The sequence below is a fragment of the Petromyzon marinus genome, unplaced genomic scaffold, assembly GCF_048934315.1.
Source record: "Petromyzon marinus isolate PM22_M1 ecotype Great Lakes invasive population unplaced genomic scaffold, UKy_Petmar_22M1.pri1.0 PM_G_Scaffold_2, whole genome shotgun sequence".
Lineage (NCBI taxonomy): Eukaryota > Metazoa > Chordata > Hyperoartia > Petromyzontiformes > Petromyzontidae > Petromyzon > Petromyzon marinus.
In genome coordinates, this window is record NW_027422761.1 from 6,073,315 (window position 1) to 6,091,164 (window position 17,850).

General features: G+C 46.0%; 1 protein-coding gene across 1 annotated transcript in view; it reads left to right on the forward strand.

The window, feature by feature from the left end:
• The window catches only part of LOC142912375 (TPR and ankyrin repeat-containing protein 1-like), a 47,570-nt gene that overhangs the window by 2,799 nt on the left and 26,921 nt on the right, over positions 1-17,850 (forward strand). Inside the window, exons 2-4 of the mRNA XM_076060539.1 lie at positions 13,336-13,484; positions 15,764-15,878; positions 16,993-17,149. Of these exons, the coding sequence (XP_075916654.1) occupies positions 13,336-13,484; positions 15,764-15,878; positions 16,993-17,149 (421 nt within the window). The remainder of the gene's footprint in view (positions 1-13,335; positions 13,485-15,763; positions 15,879-16,992; positions 17,150-17,850) is intronic.

Below are 17,850 nucleotides of genomic sequence, written 5' to 3' on the forward strand. Positions count from 1 at the left end.
GTAGTGTGTAGGTGATGTAGTGTGTAGGTGATGTTGTTATGTAGGTGATGTTGTGTGTAGGTGATGTACTGTGTAGGCGATGTAGTGTGTAGGTGATGTAGTGTGTAGGTGATGTAGTGTGTAGGTGATGTTGTGTGCAGGTGATGTGTGTAGGTGATGTAGTGTGTAGGTGATGTAGTGTGTAGGTGATGTTGTGTGTAGGTGATGTGTGTAGGTGATGTAGTGTGTAGGTGATGTAGTGTGCAGGTGATGTTGTTGTGTGTAGGTGATGTAGTGTGTAGGTGATGTAGTGTGTAGGTGATGTTGTTGTGTAGGTGATGTTGTGTGTAGGTGATGTAGTGTGTAGGCGATGTAGTGTGTAGGTGATGTAGTGTGTAGGTGATGTAGTGTGTAGGTGATGTTGTGTGTAGGTGATGTAGTGTGTAGGTGATGTTGTGTGCAGGTGATGTGTGTAGGTGATGTAGTGTGTAGGTGATGTAGTGTGTAGGTGATGTTGTGTGTAGGTGATGTAGTGTGTAGGTGATGTGTGTAGGTGATGTAGTGCAGGTGATGTGTGCTGATGATGTTGTGTGCAGGTGATGTGTTGATGTTGTGTGCAGGTGATGTGTGTAGGTGATGTGTATAGGTGATGTGTTGATGTTGTGTGCAGGTGTTGTGTGCAGGTGATGTGTGTAGGTGATGTAGTGTGTAGGTGATGTAGTGTGTAGGTGATGTGCTGATGTTGTTGTGTGTAGTGATGTAGTGTGTAGGTGATGTAGTGTGTAGGTGATGTTGTGTGCAGGTGATGTAGTGTGTAGGTGATGTTGTGTGCAGGTGATGTAGTGTGTAGGTGATGTAGTGTGCAGGTGATGTAGTGTGCAGGTGATGTAGTGTGTAGGTGATGTAGTGTGCAGGTGATGTGTGCAGGTGATGTTGTGTGTAGGTGATGTAGTGTGTAGGTGATGTAGTGTGCAGGTGATGTTGTGTGCAGGTGATGTAGTGTGTAGGTGATGTAGTGTGTAGGTGATGTATTGTGTAGGTGATGTAGTGTGCAGGTGATGTAGTGTGTAGGTGATGTGTGTAGGTGATGTAGTGTGTAGGTGATGTAGTGTGTAGGTGATGTAGTGTGCAGGTGATGATGTGTGTAGGTGATGTAGTGTGTAGGTGATGTAGTGTAGGTGATGTTGTGTGTAGGTGATGTAGTGTGTAGGTGATGTGTGTAGGTGATGTTGTGTGTAGGTGATGTAGTGTGTAGGTGATGTTGTGTGCAGGTGATGTTGTGTGCAGGTGATGTAGTGTAGGTGATGTTGTGTGTAGGTGATGTTGTGTGTAGGTGATGTAGTGTGTAGGTGATGTAGTGTGTAGGTGATGTAGTGTGTAGGTGATGTAGTGTGCAGGTGATGTTGTGTGCAGGTGATGTAGTGTGCAGGTGATGTAGTGTGCAGGTGATTTGTGTAGGTGATGTGTGTAGGTGATGTGTGTAGTTGATGTGTGTAGGTGATGTAGTGTGCTGGTGTTGTTGTGTGCAGGTGATGTGTGCAGGTGATGTGTTGATGTTGTGTGCAGGTGATGTGCTGATGTGTGTAGGTGATGTGCTGATGTTGTTGTGTGCAAGTGATGTGCTGATGTTGTGTTGGGTGATGTGTGTAGGTGATGTGTTCAGGTGATGTTGTGTTGGGTGATGTGTGCAGGTGATGTGTGCAGGTGATGTAGTGTTTGGTGATGTGTGTAGGTGATGTACTGATGTGTGCAGGTGATGTGTGCAGGTGATGTGCTGATGTTGTGTGCAGGTGATGTGTGTAGGTGATGTACTGATGTGTGCGGATGATGTGTGTAGGTGATGTTGTGTGTAGGTGATGTAGTGTGTAGGTGATGTAGTGTGCAGGTGATGTATTGTGTAGGTGATGTATTGTGCAGGTGATGTAGTGTGTAGGTGATGTAGTGTGTAGTTGATGTGTGTAGGTAATGTGTGTAGGTGATGTAGTGTGCAGGTGATGTGTGTAGGTGATGTGTGTAGGTGATGTAGTGTGCAGGTGATGTGTGCTGATGATGTTGTGTGCAGGTGATGTGTTGATGTTGTGTGCAGGTGATGTGTGTAGGTGATGTGTTGATGTTGTGTGCAGGTGTTGTGTGCAGGTGATGTGTGTAGGTGATGTAGTGTGTAGGTGATGTAGTGTGTAGGTGATGTGCTGATGTTGTTTGGTGTAGTGATGTAGTGTGTAGGTGATGTAGTGTGTAGGTGATGTTGTGTGCAGGTGATGTAGTGTGTAGGTGATGTTGTGTGCAGGTGATGTAGTGTGTAGGTGATGTAGTGTGCAGGTGATGTAGTGTGCAGGTGATGTAGTGTGTAGGTGATGTAGTGTGCAGGTGATGTTGTGTGCAGGTGATGTGTGTAGGTGATGTAGTGTGTAGGTGATGTAGTGTGCAGGTGATGTTGTGTGCAGGTGATGTAGTGTGTAGGTGATGTAGTGTGTAGGTGATGTATTGTGTAGGTGATGTAGTGTGTAGGTGATGTAGTGTGTAGGTGTAGTGTGTAGGTGATGTAGTGTGCAGGTGATGTTGTTGTGTGTAGGTGATGTAGTGTGTAGGTGATGTAGTGTGTAGGTGATGTTGTGTGTAGGTGATGTTGTGTGTAGGTGATGTTGTGTGTAGGCGATGTAGTGTGTAGGTGATGTAGTGTAGGTGATGTAGTGTGTAGGTGATGTAGTGTGTAGGTGATGTAGTGTGTAGGTGATGTAGTGTGTAGGTGATGTTGTGTGTAGGTGATGTTGTGTGTAGGTGATGTAGTGTGTAGGTGATGTAGTGTGTAGGTGATGTAGTGTGTAGGTGATGTTGTGTGTAGGTGATGTTGTGTGTAGGTGATGTTGTGTGTAGGCGATGTAGTGTGTAGGTGATGTAGTGTAGGTGATGTAGTGTGTAGGTGATGTAGTGTGTAGGTGATGTAGTGTGTAGGTGATGTAGTGTGTAGGTGATGTTGTGTGTAGGTGATGTAGTGTGTAGGTGATGTTGTTGTGTAGGTGATGTTGTGTGTAGGTGATGTTGTGTGTAGGTGATGTGTGTAGGTGATGTAGTGTGCAGGTGATGTGTGTAGGTGATGTAGTGTGTAGGTGATGTAGTGTGTAGGTGATGTTGTTATGTAGGTGATGTTGTGTGTAGGTGATGCACTGTGTAGGCGATGTAGTGTGTAGGTGATGTAGTGTGTAGGTGATGTAGTGTGTAGGTGATGTTGTGTGCAGGTGATGTGTGTAGGTGATGTAGTGTGTAGGTGATGTAGTGTGTAGGTGATGTTGTGTGTAGGTGATGTGTGTAGGTGATGTAGTGTGTAGGTGATGTAGTGTGCAGGTGATGTTGTTGTGTGTAGGTGATGTAGTGTGTAGGTGATGTAGTGTGTAGGTGATGTTGTTGTGTAGGTGATGTTGTGTGTAGGTGATGTAGTGTGTAGGCGATGTAGTGTGTAGGTGATGTAGTGTGTAGGTGATGTAGTGTGTAGGTGATGTTGTGTGTAGGTGATGTAGTGTGTAGGTGATGTTGTGTGCAGGTGATGTGTGTAGGTGATGTAGTGTGTAGGTGATGTAGTGTGTAGGTGATGTTGTGTGTAGGTGATGTAGTGTGTAGGTGATGTGTGTAGGTGATGTAGTGCAGGTGATGTGTGCTGATGATGTTGTGTGCAGGTGATGTGTTGATGTTGTGTGCAGGTGATGTGTGTAGGTGATGTGTGTAGGTGATGTGTTGATGTTGTGTGCAGGTGTTGTGTGCAGGTGATGTGTGTAGGTGATGTAGTGTGTAGGTGATGTAGTGTGTAGGTGATGTGCTGATGTTGTTGTGTGTAGTGATGTAGTGTGTAGGTGATGTAGTGTGTAGGTGATGTTGTGTGCAGGTGATGTAGTGTGTAGGTGATGTTGTGTGCAGGTGATGTAGTGTAGGTGATGTAGTGTGCAGGTGATGTAGTGTGCAGGTGATGTGTGTAGGTGATGTAGTGTGTAGGTGATGTAGTGTGTAGGTGATGTTGTTATGTAGGTGATGTTGTGTGTAGGTGATGTACTGTGTAGGCGATGTAGTGTGTAGGTGATGTAGTGTGTAGGTGATGTAGTGTGTAGGTGATGTTGTGTGCAGGTGATGTGTGTAGGTGATGTAGTGTGTAGGTGATGTAGTGTGTAGGTGATGTTGTGTGTAGGTGATGTGTGTAGGTGATGTAGTGTGTAGGTGATGTAGTGTGCAGGTGATGTTGTTGTGTGTAGGTGATGTAGTGTGTAGGTGATGTAGTGTGTAGGTGATGTTGTTGTGTAGGTGATGTTGTGTGTAGGTGATGTAGTGTGTAGGCGATGTAGTGTGTAGGTGATGTAGTGTGTAGGTGATGTAGTGTGTAGGTGATGTTGTGTGTAGGTGATGTAGTGTGTAGGTGATGTTGTGTGCAGGTGATGTGTGTAGGTGATGTAGTGTGTAGGTGATGTAGTGTGTAGGTGATGTTGTGTGTAGGTGATGTAGTGTGTAGGTGATGTGTGTAGGTGATGTAGTGCAGGTGATGTGTGCTGATGATGTTGTGTGCAGGTGATGTGTTGATGTTGTGTGCAGGTGATGTGTGTAGGTGATGTGTATAGGTGATGTGTTGATGTTGTGTGCAGGTGTTGTGTGCAGGTGATGTGTGTAGGTGATGTAGTGTGTAGGTGATGTAGTGTGTAGGTGATGTGCTGATGTTGTTGTGTGTAGTGATGTAGTGTGTAGGTGATGTAGTGTGTAGGTGATGTTGTGTGCAGGTGATGTAGTGTGTAGGTGATGTTGTGTGCAGGTGATGTAGTGTGTAGGTGATGTAGTGTGCAGGTGATGTAGTGTGCAGGTGATGTAGTGTGTAGGTGATGTAGTGTGCAGGTGATGTGTGCAGGTGATGTTGTGTGTAGGTGATGTAGTGTGTAGGTGATGTAGTGTGCAGGTGATGTTGTGTGCAGGTGATGTAGTGTGTAGGTGATGTAGTGTGTAGGTGATGTATTGTGTAGGTGATGTAGTGTGCAGGTGATGTAGTGTGTAGGTGATGTGTGTAGGTGATGTAGTGTGTAGGTGATGTAGTGTGTAGGTGATGTAGTGTGCAGGTGATGATGTGTGTAGGTGATGTAGTGTGTAGGTGATGTAGTGTAGGTGATGTTGTGTGTAGGTGATGTAGTGTGTAGGTGATGTGTGTAGGTGATGTTGTGTGTAGGTGATGTAGTGTGTAGGTGATGTTGTGTGCAGGTGATGTTGTGTGCAGGTGATGTAGTGTAGGTGATGTTGTGTGTAGGTGATGTTGTGTGTAGGTGATGTAGTGTGTAGGTGATGTAGTGTGTAGGTGATGTAGTGTGTAGGTGATGTAGTGTGCAGGTGATGTTGTGTGCAGGTGATGTAGTGTGCAGGTGATGTAGTGTGCAGGTGATTTGTGTAGGTGATGTGTGTAGGTGATGTGTGTAGGTGATGTGTGTAGGTGATGTCGTGTGCTGGTGTTGTTGTGTGCAGGTGATGTGTGCAGGTGATGTGTTGATGTTGTGTGCAGGTGATGTGCTGATGTGTGTAGGTGATGTGCTGATGTTGTTGTGTGCAAGTGATGTGCTGATGTTGTGTTGGGTGATGTGTGTAGGTGATGTGTTCAGGTGATGTTGTGTTGGGTGATGTGTGCAGGTGATGTGTGCAGGTGATGTAGTGTTTGGTGATGTGTGTAGGTGATGTACTGATGTGTGCAGGTGATGTGTGCAGGTGATGTGCTGATGTTGTGTGCAGGTGATGTGTGTAGGTGATGTACTGATGTGTGCGGATGATGTGTGTAGGTGATGTGTTGATGTTGTGTGCAGGTGATGTGTGTAGGTGATGTGCTGATGTTGTGTGCAGGTGATGTGTGTAGGTGATGTACTGATGTAGTGTTGGGTGATGTGTGTAGGTGATGTACTGATGTTGTGTGCAGGTGATGTGTGTAGGTGATGTGTTGATGTTGTGTGCAGGTGATGTGTGTAGGTGATGTACTGATGTAGTGTTGGGTGATGTGTGCAGGTGATGTACTGATGTTGTGTGCAGGTGATGTGTGTAGGTGATGTGTTGATGTTGTGTTGGGTGATGTGTGTAGGTGATGTGCTTATGTTGTGTGCAGGTGATGTGTTGATGTTGTGTGCAGGTGATGTGTGTAGGTGATGTACTGATGTAGTGTTGGGTGATGTGTGCAGGTGATGTACTGATGTTGTGTGCAGGTGATGTGTGTAGGTGATGTGTTGATGTTGTGTTGGGTGATGTGTGTAGGTGATGTGCTGATGTTGTGTGCAGGTGATGTGTTGATGTTGTGTGCAGGTGATGTACTGATGTGTGCAGGTGATGTGTGCAGGTGATGTACTGATGTGTGCAGGTGATGTGTGTAGGTGATGTGTTGATGTTGTGTGCAGGTGATGTGCGGATGTAGTGTTGGGTGATGTGTGCAGGTGATGTACTGATGTTGTGTGCAGGTGATGTGTGTAGGTGATGTGTTGATGTTGTGTTGGGTGATGTTTGTCGGTGATGTGCTGATGTTGTGTGCAGGTGATGTGTGTAGGTGATGTAGTGTGTAGGTGATGTAGTGTGTAGGTGATGTTGTGTGTAGGTGATGTGTGTAGGTGATGTAGTGTGTAGGTGATGTAGTGTGCAGGTGATGTTGTTGTGTGTAGGTGATGTAGTGTGTAGGTGATGTAGTGTGTAGGTGATGTTGTTGTGTAGGTGATGTTGTGTGTAGGTGATGTAGTGTGTAGGCGATGTAGTGTGTAGGTGATGTAGTGTGTAGGTGATGTAGTGTGTAGGTGATGTTGTGTGTAGGTGATGTAGTGTGTAGGTGATGTTGTGTGCAGGTGATGTGTGTAGGTGATGTAGTGTGTAGGTGATGTAGTGTGTAGGTGATGTAGTGTGTAGGTGATGTAGTGTGTAGGTGATGTTGTGTGCAGGTGATGTGTGTAGGTGATGTAGTGTGTAGGTGATGTAGTGTGTAGGTGATGTTGTGTGTAGGTGATGTGTGTAGGTGATGTAGTGTGTAGGTGATGTAGTGTGCAGGTGATGTTGTTGTGTGTAGGTGATGTAGTGTGTAGGTGATGTAGTGTGTAGGTGATGTTGTTGTGTAGGTGATGTTATGTGTAGGTGATGTAGTGTGTAGGCGATGTAGTGTGTAGGTGATGTAGTGTGTAGGTGATGTAGTGTGTAGGTGATGTTGTGTGTAGGTGATGTAGTGTGTAGGTGATGTTGTGTGCAGGTGATGTGTGTAGGTGATGTAGTGTGTAGGTGATGTAGTGTGTAGGTGATGTTGTGTGTAGGTGATGTAGTGTGTAGGTGATGTGTGTAGGTGATGTAGTGCAGGTGATGTGTGCTGATGATGTTGTGTGCAGGTGATGTGTTGATGTTGTGTGCAGGTGATGTGTGTAGGTGATGTGTATAGGTGATGTGTTGATGTTGTGTGCAGGTGTTGTGTGCAGGTGATGTGTGTAGGTGATGTAGTGTGTAGGTGATGTAGTGTGTAGGTGATGTGCTGATGTTGTTGTGTGTAGTGATGTAGTGTGTAGGTGATGTAGTGTGTAGGTGATGTTGTGTGCAGGTGATGTAGTGTGTAGGTGATGTTGTGTGCAGGTGATGTAGTGTGTAGGTGATGTAGTGTGCAGGTGATGTAGTGTGCAGGTGATGTAGTGTGTAGGTGATGTAGTGTGCAGGTGATGTGTGCAGGTGATGTTGTGTGTAGGTGATGTAGTGTGTAGGTGATGTAGTGTGCAGGTGATGTTGTGTGCAGGTGATGTAGTGTGTAGGTGATGTAGTGTGTAGGTGATGTATTGTGTAGGTGATGTAGTGTGCAGGTGATGTAGTGTGTAGGTGATGTGTGTAGGTGATGTAGTGTGTAGGTGATGTAGTGTGTAGGTGATGTAGTGTGCAGGTGATGATGTGTGTAGGTGATGTAGTGTGTAGGTGATGTAGTGTAGGTGATGTTGTGTGTAGGTGATGTAGTGTGTAGGTGATGTGTGTAGGTGATGTTGTGTGTAGGTGATGTAGTGTGTAGGTGATGTTGTGTGCAGGTGATGTTGTGTGCAGGTGATGTAGTGTAGGTGATGTTGTGTGTAGGTGATGTTGTGTGTAGGTGATGTAGTGTGTAGGTGATGTAGTGTGTAGGTGATGTAGTGTGTAGGTGATGTAGTGTGCAGGTGATGTTGTGTGCAGGTGATGTAGTGTGCAGGTGATGTAGTGTGCAGGTGATTTGTGTAGGTGATGTGTGTAGGTGATGTGTGTAGTTGATGTGTGTAGGTGATGTAGTGTGCTGGTGTTGTTGTGTGCAGGTGATGTGTGCAGGTGATGTGTTGATGTTGTGTGCAGGTGATGTGCTGATGTGTGTAGGTGATGTGCTGATGTTGTTGTGTGCAAGTGATGTGCTGATGTTGTGTTGGGTGATGTGTGTAGGTGATGTGTTCAGGTGATGTTGTGTTGGGTGATGTGTGCAGGTGATGTGTGCAGGTGATGTAGTGTTTGGTGATGTGTGTAGGTGATGTACTGATGTGTGCAGGTGATGTGTGCAGGTGATGTGCTGATGTTGTGTGCAGGTGATGTGTGTAGGTGATGTACTGATGTGTGCGGATGATGTGTGTAGGTGATGTTGTGTGTAGGTGATGTAGTGTGTAGGTGATGTAGTGTGCAGGTGATGTATTGTGTAGGTGATGTATTGTGCAGGTGATGTAGTGTGTAGGTGATGTAGTGTGTAGTTGATGTGTGTAGGTAATGTGTGTAGGTGATGTAGTGTGCAGGTGATGTGTGTAGGTGATGTGTGTAGGTGATGTAGTGTGCAGGTGATGTGTGCTGATGATGTTGTGTGCAGGTGATGTGTTGATGTTGTGTGCAGGTGATGTGTGTAGGTGATGTGTTGATGTTGTGTGCAGGTGTTGTGTGCAGGTGATGTGTGTAGGTGATGTAGTGTGTAGGTGATGTAGTGTGTAGGTGATGTGCTGATGTTGTTTGGTGTAGTGATGTAGTGTGTAGGTGATGTAGTGTGTAGGTGATGTTGTGTGCAGGTGATGTAGTGTGTAGGTGATGTTGTGTGCAGGTGATGTAGTGTGTAGGTGATGTAGTGTGCAGGTGATGTAGTGTGCAGGTGATGTAGTGTGTAGGTGATGTAGTGTGCAGGTGATGTTGTGTGCAGGTGATGTGTGTAGGTGATGTAGTGTGTAGGTGATGTAGTGTGCAGGTGATGTTGTGTGCAGGTGATGTAGTGTGTAGGTGATGTAGTGTGTAGGTGATGTATTGTGTAGGTGATGTAGTGTGTAGGTGATGTAGTGTGTAGGTGTAGTGTGTAGGTGATGTAGTGTGCAGGTGATGTTGTTGTGTGTAGGTGATGTAGTGTGTAGGTGATGTAGTGTGTAGGTGATGTTGTGTGTAGGTGATGTTGTGTGTAGGTGATGTTGTGTGTAGGCGATGTAGTGTGTAGGTGATGTAGTGTAGGTGATGTAGTGTGTAGGTGATGTAGTGTGTAGGTGATGTAGTGTGTAGGTGATGTAGTGTGTAGGTGATGTTGTGTGTAGGTGATGTTGTGTGTAGGTGATGTAGTGTGTAGGTGATGTAGTGTGTAGGTGATGTAGTGTGTAGGTGATGTTGTGTGTAGGTGATGTTGTGTGTAGGTGATGTTGTGTGTAGGCGATGTAGTGTGTAGGTGATGTAGTGTAGGTGATGTAGTGTGTAGGTGATGTAGTGTGTAGGTGATGTAGTGTGTAGGTGATGTAGTGTGTAGGTGATGTTGTGTGTAGGTGATGTAGTGTGTAGGTGATGTTGTTGTGTAGGTGATGTTGTGTGTAGGTGATGTTGTGTGTAGGTGATGTGTGTAGGTGATGTAGTGTGCAGGTGATGTGTGTAGGTGATGTAGTGTGTAGGTGATGTAGTGTGTAGGTGATGTTGTTATGTAGGTGATGTTGTGTGTAGGTGATGCACTGTGTAGGCGATGTAGTGTGTAGGTGATGTAGTGTGTAGGTGATGTAGTGTGTAGGTGATGTTGTGTGCAGGTGATGTGTGTAGGTGATGTAGTGTGTAGGTGATGTAGTGTGTAGGTGATGTTGTGTGTAGGTGATGTGTGTAGGTGATGTAGTGTGTAGGTGATGTAGTGTGCAGGTGATGTTGTTGTGTGTAGGTGATGTAGTGTGTAGGTGATGTAGTGTGTAGGTGATGTTGTTGTGTAGGTGATGTTGTGTGTAGGTGATGTAGTGTGTAGGCGATGTAGTGTGTAGGTGATGTAGTGTGTAGGTGATGTAGTGTGTAGGTGATGTTGTGTGTAGGTGATGTAGTGTGTAGGTGATGTTGTGTGCAGGTGATGTGTGTAGGTGATGTAGTGTGTAGGTGATGTAGTGTGTAGGTGATGTTGTGTGTAGGTGATGTAGTGTGTAGGTGATGTGTGTAGGTGATGTAGTGCAGGTGATGTGTGCTGATGATGTTGTGTGCAGGTGATGTGTTGATGTTGTGTGCAGGTGATGTGTGTAGGTGATGTGTGTAGGTGATGTGTTGATGTTGTGTGCAGGTGTTGTGTGCAGGTGATGTGTGTAGGTGATGTAGTGTGTAGGTGATGTAGTGTGTAGGTGATGTGCTGATGTTGTTGTGTGTAGTGATGTAGTGTGTAGGTGATGTAGTGTGTAGGTGATGTTGTGTGCAGGTGATGTAGTGTGTAGGTGATGTTGTGTGCAGGTGATGTAGTGTAGGTGATGTAGTGTGCAGGTGATGTAGTGTGCAGGTGATGTGTGTAGGTGATGTAGTGTGTAGGTGATGTAGTGTGTAGGTGATGTTGTTATGTAGGTGATGTTGTGTGTAGGTGATGTACTGTGTAGGCGATGTAGTGTGTAGGTGATGTAGTGTGTAGGTGATGTAGTGTGTAGGTGATGTTGTGTGCAGGTGATGTGTGTAGGTGATGTAGTGTGTAGGTGATGTAGTGTGTAGGTGATGTTGTGTGTAGGTGATGTGTGTAGGTGATGTAGTGTGTAGGTGATGTAGTGTGCAGGTGATGTTGTTGTGTGTAGGTGATGTAGTGTGTAGGTGATGTAGTGTGTAGGTGATGTTGTTGTGTAGGTGATGTTGTGTGTAGGTGATGTAGTGTGTAGGCGATGTAGTGTGTAGGTGATGTAGTGTGTAGGTGATGTAGTGTGTAGGTGATGTTGTGTGTAGGTGATGTAGTGTGTAGGTGATGTTGTGTGCAGGTGATGTGTGTAGGTGATGTAGTGTGTAGGTGATGTAGTGTGTAGGTGATGTTGTGTGTAGGTGATGTAGTGTGTAGGTGATGTGTGTAGGTGATGTAGTGCAGGTGATGTGTGCTGATGATGTTGTGTGCAGGTGATGTGTTGATGTTGTGTGCAGGTGATGTGTGTAGGTGATGTGTATAGGTGATGTGTTGATGTTGTGTGCAGGTGTTGTGTGCAGGTGATGTGTGTAGGTGATGTAGTGTGTAGGTGATGTAGTGTGTAGGTGATGTGCTGATGTTGTTGTGTGTAGTGATGTAGTGTGTAGGTGATGTAGTGTGTAGGTGATGTTGTGTGCAGGTGATGTAGTGTGTAGGTGATGTTGTGTGCAGGTGATGTAGTGTGTAGGTGATGTAGTGTGCAGGTGATGTAGTGTGCAGGTGATGTAGTGTGTAGGTGATGTAGTGTGCAGGTGATGTGTGCAGGTGATGTTGTGTGTAGGTGATGTAGTGTGTAGGTGATGTAGTGTGCAGGTGATGTTGTGTGCAGGTGATGTAGTGTGTAGGTGATGTAGTGTGTAGGTGATGTATTGTGTAGGTGATGTAGTGTGCAGGTGATGTAGTGTGTAGGTGATGTGTGTAGGTGATGTAGTGTGTAGGTGATGTAGTGTGTAGGTGATGTAGTGTGCAGGTGATGATGTGTGTAGGTGATGTAGTGTGTAGGTGATGTAGTGTAGGTGATGTTGTGTGTAGGTGATGTAGTGTGTAGGTGATGTGTGTAGGTGATGTTGTGTGTAGGTGATGTAGTGTGTAGGTGATGTTGTGTGCAGGTGATGTTGTGTGCAGGTGATGTAGTGTAGGTGATGTTGTGTGTAGGTGATGTTGTGTGTAGGTGATGTAGTGTGTAGGTGATGTAGTGTGTAGGTGATGTAGTGTGTAGGTGATGTAGTGTGCAGGTGATGTTGTGTGCAGGTGATGTAGTGTGCAGGTGATGTAGTGTGCAGGTGATTTGTGTAGGTGATGTGTGTAGGTGATGTGTGTAGGTGATGTGTGTAGGTGATGTAGTGTGCTGGTGTTGTTGTGTGCAGGTGATGTGTGCAGGTGATGTGTTGATGTTGTGTGCAGGTGATGTGCTGATGTGTGTAGGTGATGTGCTGATGTTGTTGTGTGCAAGTGATGTGCTGATGTTGTGTTGGGTGATGTGTGTAGGTGATGTGTTCAGGTGATGTTGTGTTGGGTGATGTGTGCAGGTGATGTGTGCAGGTGATGTAGTGTTTGGTGATGTGTGTAGGTGATGTACTGATGTGTGCAGGTGATGTGTGCAGGTGATGTGCTGATGTTGTGTGCAGGTGATGTGTGTAGGTGATGTACTGATGTGTGCGGATGATGTGTGTAGGTGATGTGTTGATGTTGTGTGCAGGTGATGTGTGTAGGTGATGTGCTGATGTTGTGTGCAGGTGATGTGTGTAGGTGATGTACTGATGTAGTGTTGGGTGATGTGTGTAGGTGATGTACTGATGTTGTGTGCAGGTGATGTGTGTAGGTGATGTGTTGATGTTGTGTGCAGGTGATGTGTGTAGGTGATGTACTGATGTAGTGTTGGGTGATGTGTGCAGGTGATGTACTGATGTTGTGTGCAGGTGATGTGTGTAGGTGATGTGTTGATGTTGTGTTGGGTGATGTGTGTAGGTGATGTGCTTATGTTGTGTGCAGGTGATGTGTTGATGTTGTGTGCAGGTGATGTGTGTAGGTGATGTACTGATGTAGTGTTGGGTGATGTGTGCAGGTGATGTACTGATGTTGTGTGCAGGTGATGTGTGTAGGTGATGTGTTGATGTTGTGTTGGGTGATGTGTGTAGGTGATGTGCTGATGTTGTGTGCAGGTGATGTGTTGATGTTGTGTGCAGGTGATGTACTGATGTGTGCAGGTGATGTGTGCAGGTGATGTACTGATGTGTGCAGGTGATGTGTGTAGGTGATGTGTTGATGTTGTGTGCAGGTGATGTGCGGATGTAGTGTTGGGTGATGTGTGCAGGTGATGTACTGATGTTGTGTGCAGGTGATGTGTGTAGGTGATGTGTTGATGTTGTGTTGGGTGATGTTTGTCGGTGATGTGCTGATGTTGTGTGCAGGTGATGTGTTGATGTAGTGTTGGGTGATGTGTGCAGGTGATGTGTTGATGTTGTGTTGGGTGATGTGTGCAGGCTGAATTTGTAGAAGAAGTGGATGCGCTCTCCATCGTAATGAATCGGATGGGGAAGGATTTATTTCACATGGGCTACTACCTTGAAGCCCTCAAAATCTACGAGGAGGCTCTGTCCCTGCAACTCTGCCACTCCGCCTCTGTCGGCAGGTATCGTCAAATGCAGACGCATATCGTGACATCTAACGGGCAGGTTCCAAATGGAATTTGTGACATCTCAGCTTGGTCACACGCGTACGTCGTCACGGGATTGCCCCGGCGTTGACAATAATAATAATCAACGTGGTTAAATTTCGATTTGAAGCTTTCGTGACTGCAAGGATTCATCTTCTTTGGTTCTTTCGGTAAAGTCACCACCACCACCACGTAGAATGAGAATAAAATAATAAATTGATAAAATAAAATAACACAATAATAATATTCTCACTACAGCGCTGTCCTACCAGACACAGTCTCGTCCCCTTCGCCTGATGAAGGCCGCTTGTGTTGTGGCCGAAACGTCGTGTTAGAATATTATTATTGTGTTATTTTATTTTATCAATTTATTATTTCATTCTCATTCTACGTGGTGACGGTGGTGACTTTACCGAAAGAACCAAAGAAGAATAATCAATGTGGTGGCGCTGATCGGCTGGAGGTCACAACGTGAGATTGTTACAGGGTCAAGGAACGCGGTCGCGAGGTAGCAGCTGCTGTGCGTTGTGCGATGGAGACTCGGCGCTTGTTGCGCAACCATCCCGAGTCGGGATTTTATTTGAACTTTGATTTGCTGACTCCTCACCCCCCCCTTCCCTCAACCGCCTGGGATAAGAAGGCTCAACTAATCGAGTCTCTCACCTTTCTGAAGAGATGCCGCGACTCTAAGCTGTCTCTCTCCCCCTCCTCTGTTCCGACCATGGATGAACTCGTCCGTCTGAACGGGGCCCGTAGCTATCCGTGGTGCTAAAGTTGAGGGCGCTTTGTTTCCTCTCACACAGCTTAAAAGTCGTGATCTGAACGTGGCTCTTTCACTCCAGCGCTGTCCTACCAGACAGTCTCATCCCTTCACCTGATGAAGGCCGCTTGTGTTGTGGCCGAAACGTCGTGAGAATTTTATTGTGTTATTTTATTTTATCAATTTATTATTTTATTCTCATTCTACGTGACTTTACCGAAAGAACCAAAGAAGACGCCTGCTTCACGTTTCAGGGCAAGTGCTCCTTTGATCGCTATCAAAGGGGTAACTTATCCCAGCCCCTCCCTTAACCTGTGTATATATAATCCAGGTCGTCTCTAAACTGTGCTCCCGACACAGATATTCTGCGTTGACTTTTACACCCGAAGACGGAAGCTCGTGTTGCCTCCGAAACGTCCGTGATTTAATTGTTTTGTCTTATTTCGTTTTATCTACGCGACTTTACCGAATGAAACCAAAAGAGTTATGAATCCTTGCAGTCACGAAAGCTTCAAATCTAGAATTTGATTTGAAGCTTTCCGTGACTGCAAGGATTCGTGCTCTTTGTTTTTTTGCGGTAAAGTCCCACGTTAGGTAAAAAAATAAAATAATGAAAACGACTAAAAATGAAATCGCGACGTTTCGGAGGCAACACAAGCTTCCGTCTTGTTTATGAATACCACGAAACATTTTAATAGTAATTGTTTTAACAGAAAGTAGTCACTTTTGACTGTTTATTTACCATGCATTAGGCTAGGCCTAGACTTGTACCGATCATTCTTGGCTGAGACCAAAAACAATCAAAGTGTAATTGCATTAAATAAAGTACCCACAGTAAATAACTCGTGAAATTAACTTAAAGTGAAGAGAACTACCAATAGAGACAGGCACCGAGGGTAGACAAAGGAATACAGAGATACAGGAGAGACAGCAAGACAAAATACAAAGGCAAAGATCCCCCGTGTAGCCTTAGCAGACTGTAGTGGCAAGTGCTGTTAGCGAGCACCTACGAAGCCGGCACCGCACAAGAGGGGGTGGGTGGCCAGCACCACGCCCGACCGCCTTTGTCTCCCCAGTGGCGATGTTTACTACACACCACACCAGGTACTCATTTGAGGCTGAGTCGACCTAGGAGAGGCCCAGGACCGGTTCAGATAATCGTCACTGGTGGTGGCCGTGACTGGGAATCGAACCCGGGTAACTGAGTTCATGGCACAGTGCCACCAACCACTACACATAGAGACAGGCATCAGCTGGGTCCGAGATGTAATAACGGGTGATAATGCTTCCCCTTGTAGGCCAGGCCTATGCCAGGAGGTGTTTGTGCTTTCGTGGGATGAACTGTTGCATTGGCAGTAAATGCCCTTTAAAAAAAAAAACTAGAGACCTTTGCTGTAAATCATGACATTCATTCATTAATCGCTGCGAGTGGATTTCAGTGAAACAAACCCCGAGTCGTGGCATTAAGCGACAGCTGACGTGTGACTCCTGGCAGAGTTGTTTCCCTGCTCTTCTGCAACATGGCCATGACTTACGTCAAGTTGGGGAGATTCGAAGATGCTGTGACCATGTCGTGCAAGTCCATCGACGCTGACCGGCAATGGTGCAAGGTATTCATTGCAGGCGGCAAGCCACACCTTTGCACGAGTCATCATCATAGTCAACAACGCGAATTGTCGTCTGTGTAAATATGTACGCTGGTCAGATGCTACGTTAATTCATATTTGGTATAATCCTTTTGGCATTGCCAACTGCTTTTCAAATGCATTTGGAAGTTGTGCCATCATGTGCCCCCCCCCAACGGAATTTGTTTTACAGCCCCCAGGGAGAGATAGGCCCACTCAACAGCAATGTGGGATGTCACGCAGACGGGGAGTTGAGGGAAACACAGCCACACACACACACACAGAGAGAGAGAGACGGGAGGGACACACAGAGACAGACAAAAATCTAGACACGTATCAAATATTTCCTAGATAACCTGCATATGCTGTTGGTGCACGTGCTCCGACCAAGCACCTTCTCTAAGGCTGGCACAGCCCCGGCGAAGGCGATCGTGTTACGTGTGGAGTAAGCGTCTCAGCGGTTTAGCGCGTTGCTCTTAACGACCCCACCACCTGTGTTCAACGTCCACCCACAGTTAAAACTGTCGTGAGAGATATCCACACTTGTCCTGGGCCCTTGCCCCGGTGTACAGGGTAGTCCCCGACTCACGACGGAGATGCGTTACGACGACCCCCCCATCGTAAGTCGAAAAATGGCCTAGCCCTACCCAAGAGTCTCAAGAAATGGTGATAATTTAGCATAACAGAGCAATTTACAGTACCGTACTGTATAAACTATATAGTGTATGTATTTATTAATTACTATACTGTGTTGCACAGTAAAATTAAAAGTAAAAAACAAGGTAAATTCTTTGCCTACCCACATGAACTGCAATTTCATAGAAAGTTTTTTTCAGGAAACAATCCCACACTCATTGCCAACACCAGTGACCATTATCCGAACCGTTCCTGGGCTTCCGCCGAGTTCGATTCGACCTCAAATGAGTACCTGGTGCATTGTGTAAATAATCGCAACTTAGGGAGACACGGGCAGCCCAGCATGGTGCTGGCCACCCACCCCCTCGTGTGCCACGCTGGTCTTCATAGGTGGTTTGCAAAACAGCACTTTCCCCAAAAGTCTGTTGAGGCTCCAAGGGGGGATCTTTGTCTTTGTGTGCAGGGTTACTATCAGCTGGGCACGGCGCTCGCTGGGCTGGGCGAGGCAAAGGAAGCAGTCGCTGCGCTGCAACATGGCCTGGCTGTCCTGCTTGTCTCCTCTGGCCACACCGTCAACCTCACCGTTGAATTCCTCATGGAAATGTTCAAGGCCATGAACCGTTAGTATGCCTTGGGATCATTAGGCGCAATGTCATACGGTTTGTGGGCACACTTACCGCAACACAGGCACGTGTGGTTTTAGATACAGAGGTCACCTCCTAGATGATGTGGATTTGTGTAGCGTGCATCTAAATGTGATTTGATCTCTTAGGCACGTGTGGTTTTATATACAGAGGTCACCTTCTAGATAATGTGGATCTGTGTAGCGTGCATCTAAATGTGATTTGATCTCTTAGGCACGTGTGGTTTTAGACACAGAGAGGTCACCTCCTAGATAATGTGGATCTGTGTAGCGTGCATCTAAATGTGATTTGATCTCTTAGGCACGTGTGGTTTTAGATACAGAGGTCACCTCCTAAATAATGTGGATCTCTGTAGCGTGCATCTAAATGTGATTTGATCTCTTAGGCACGTGTGGTTTTAGACACAGAGGTCACCTCCTAGATAATGTGGATCTGTGTAGCGTGCATCTAAATGTGATTTCATCTCAAGGTTCTGTAAGTGGACGGTGCGCGTTGTTATTTTGTACACATTGGGAACGCACACACACGAACACCGCATTCCTCACTCGAAGCTGACACACACATGGACGTATGATCAACACGCACACGAACGCCACTTTTCTCACCAGCAGCTGATGCACGTTTACACACGCGCACACACGCGCACACACAAATGGTAAGTTTTTTTCACGTAAATG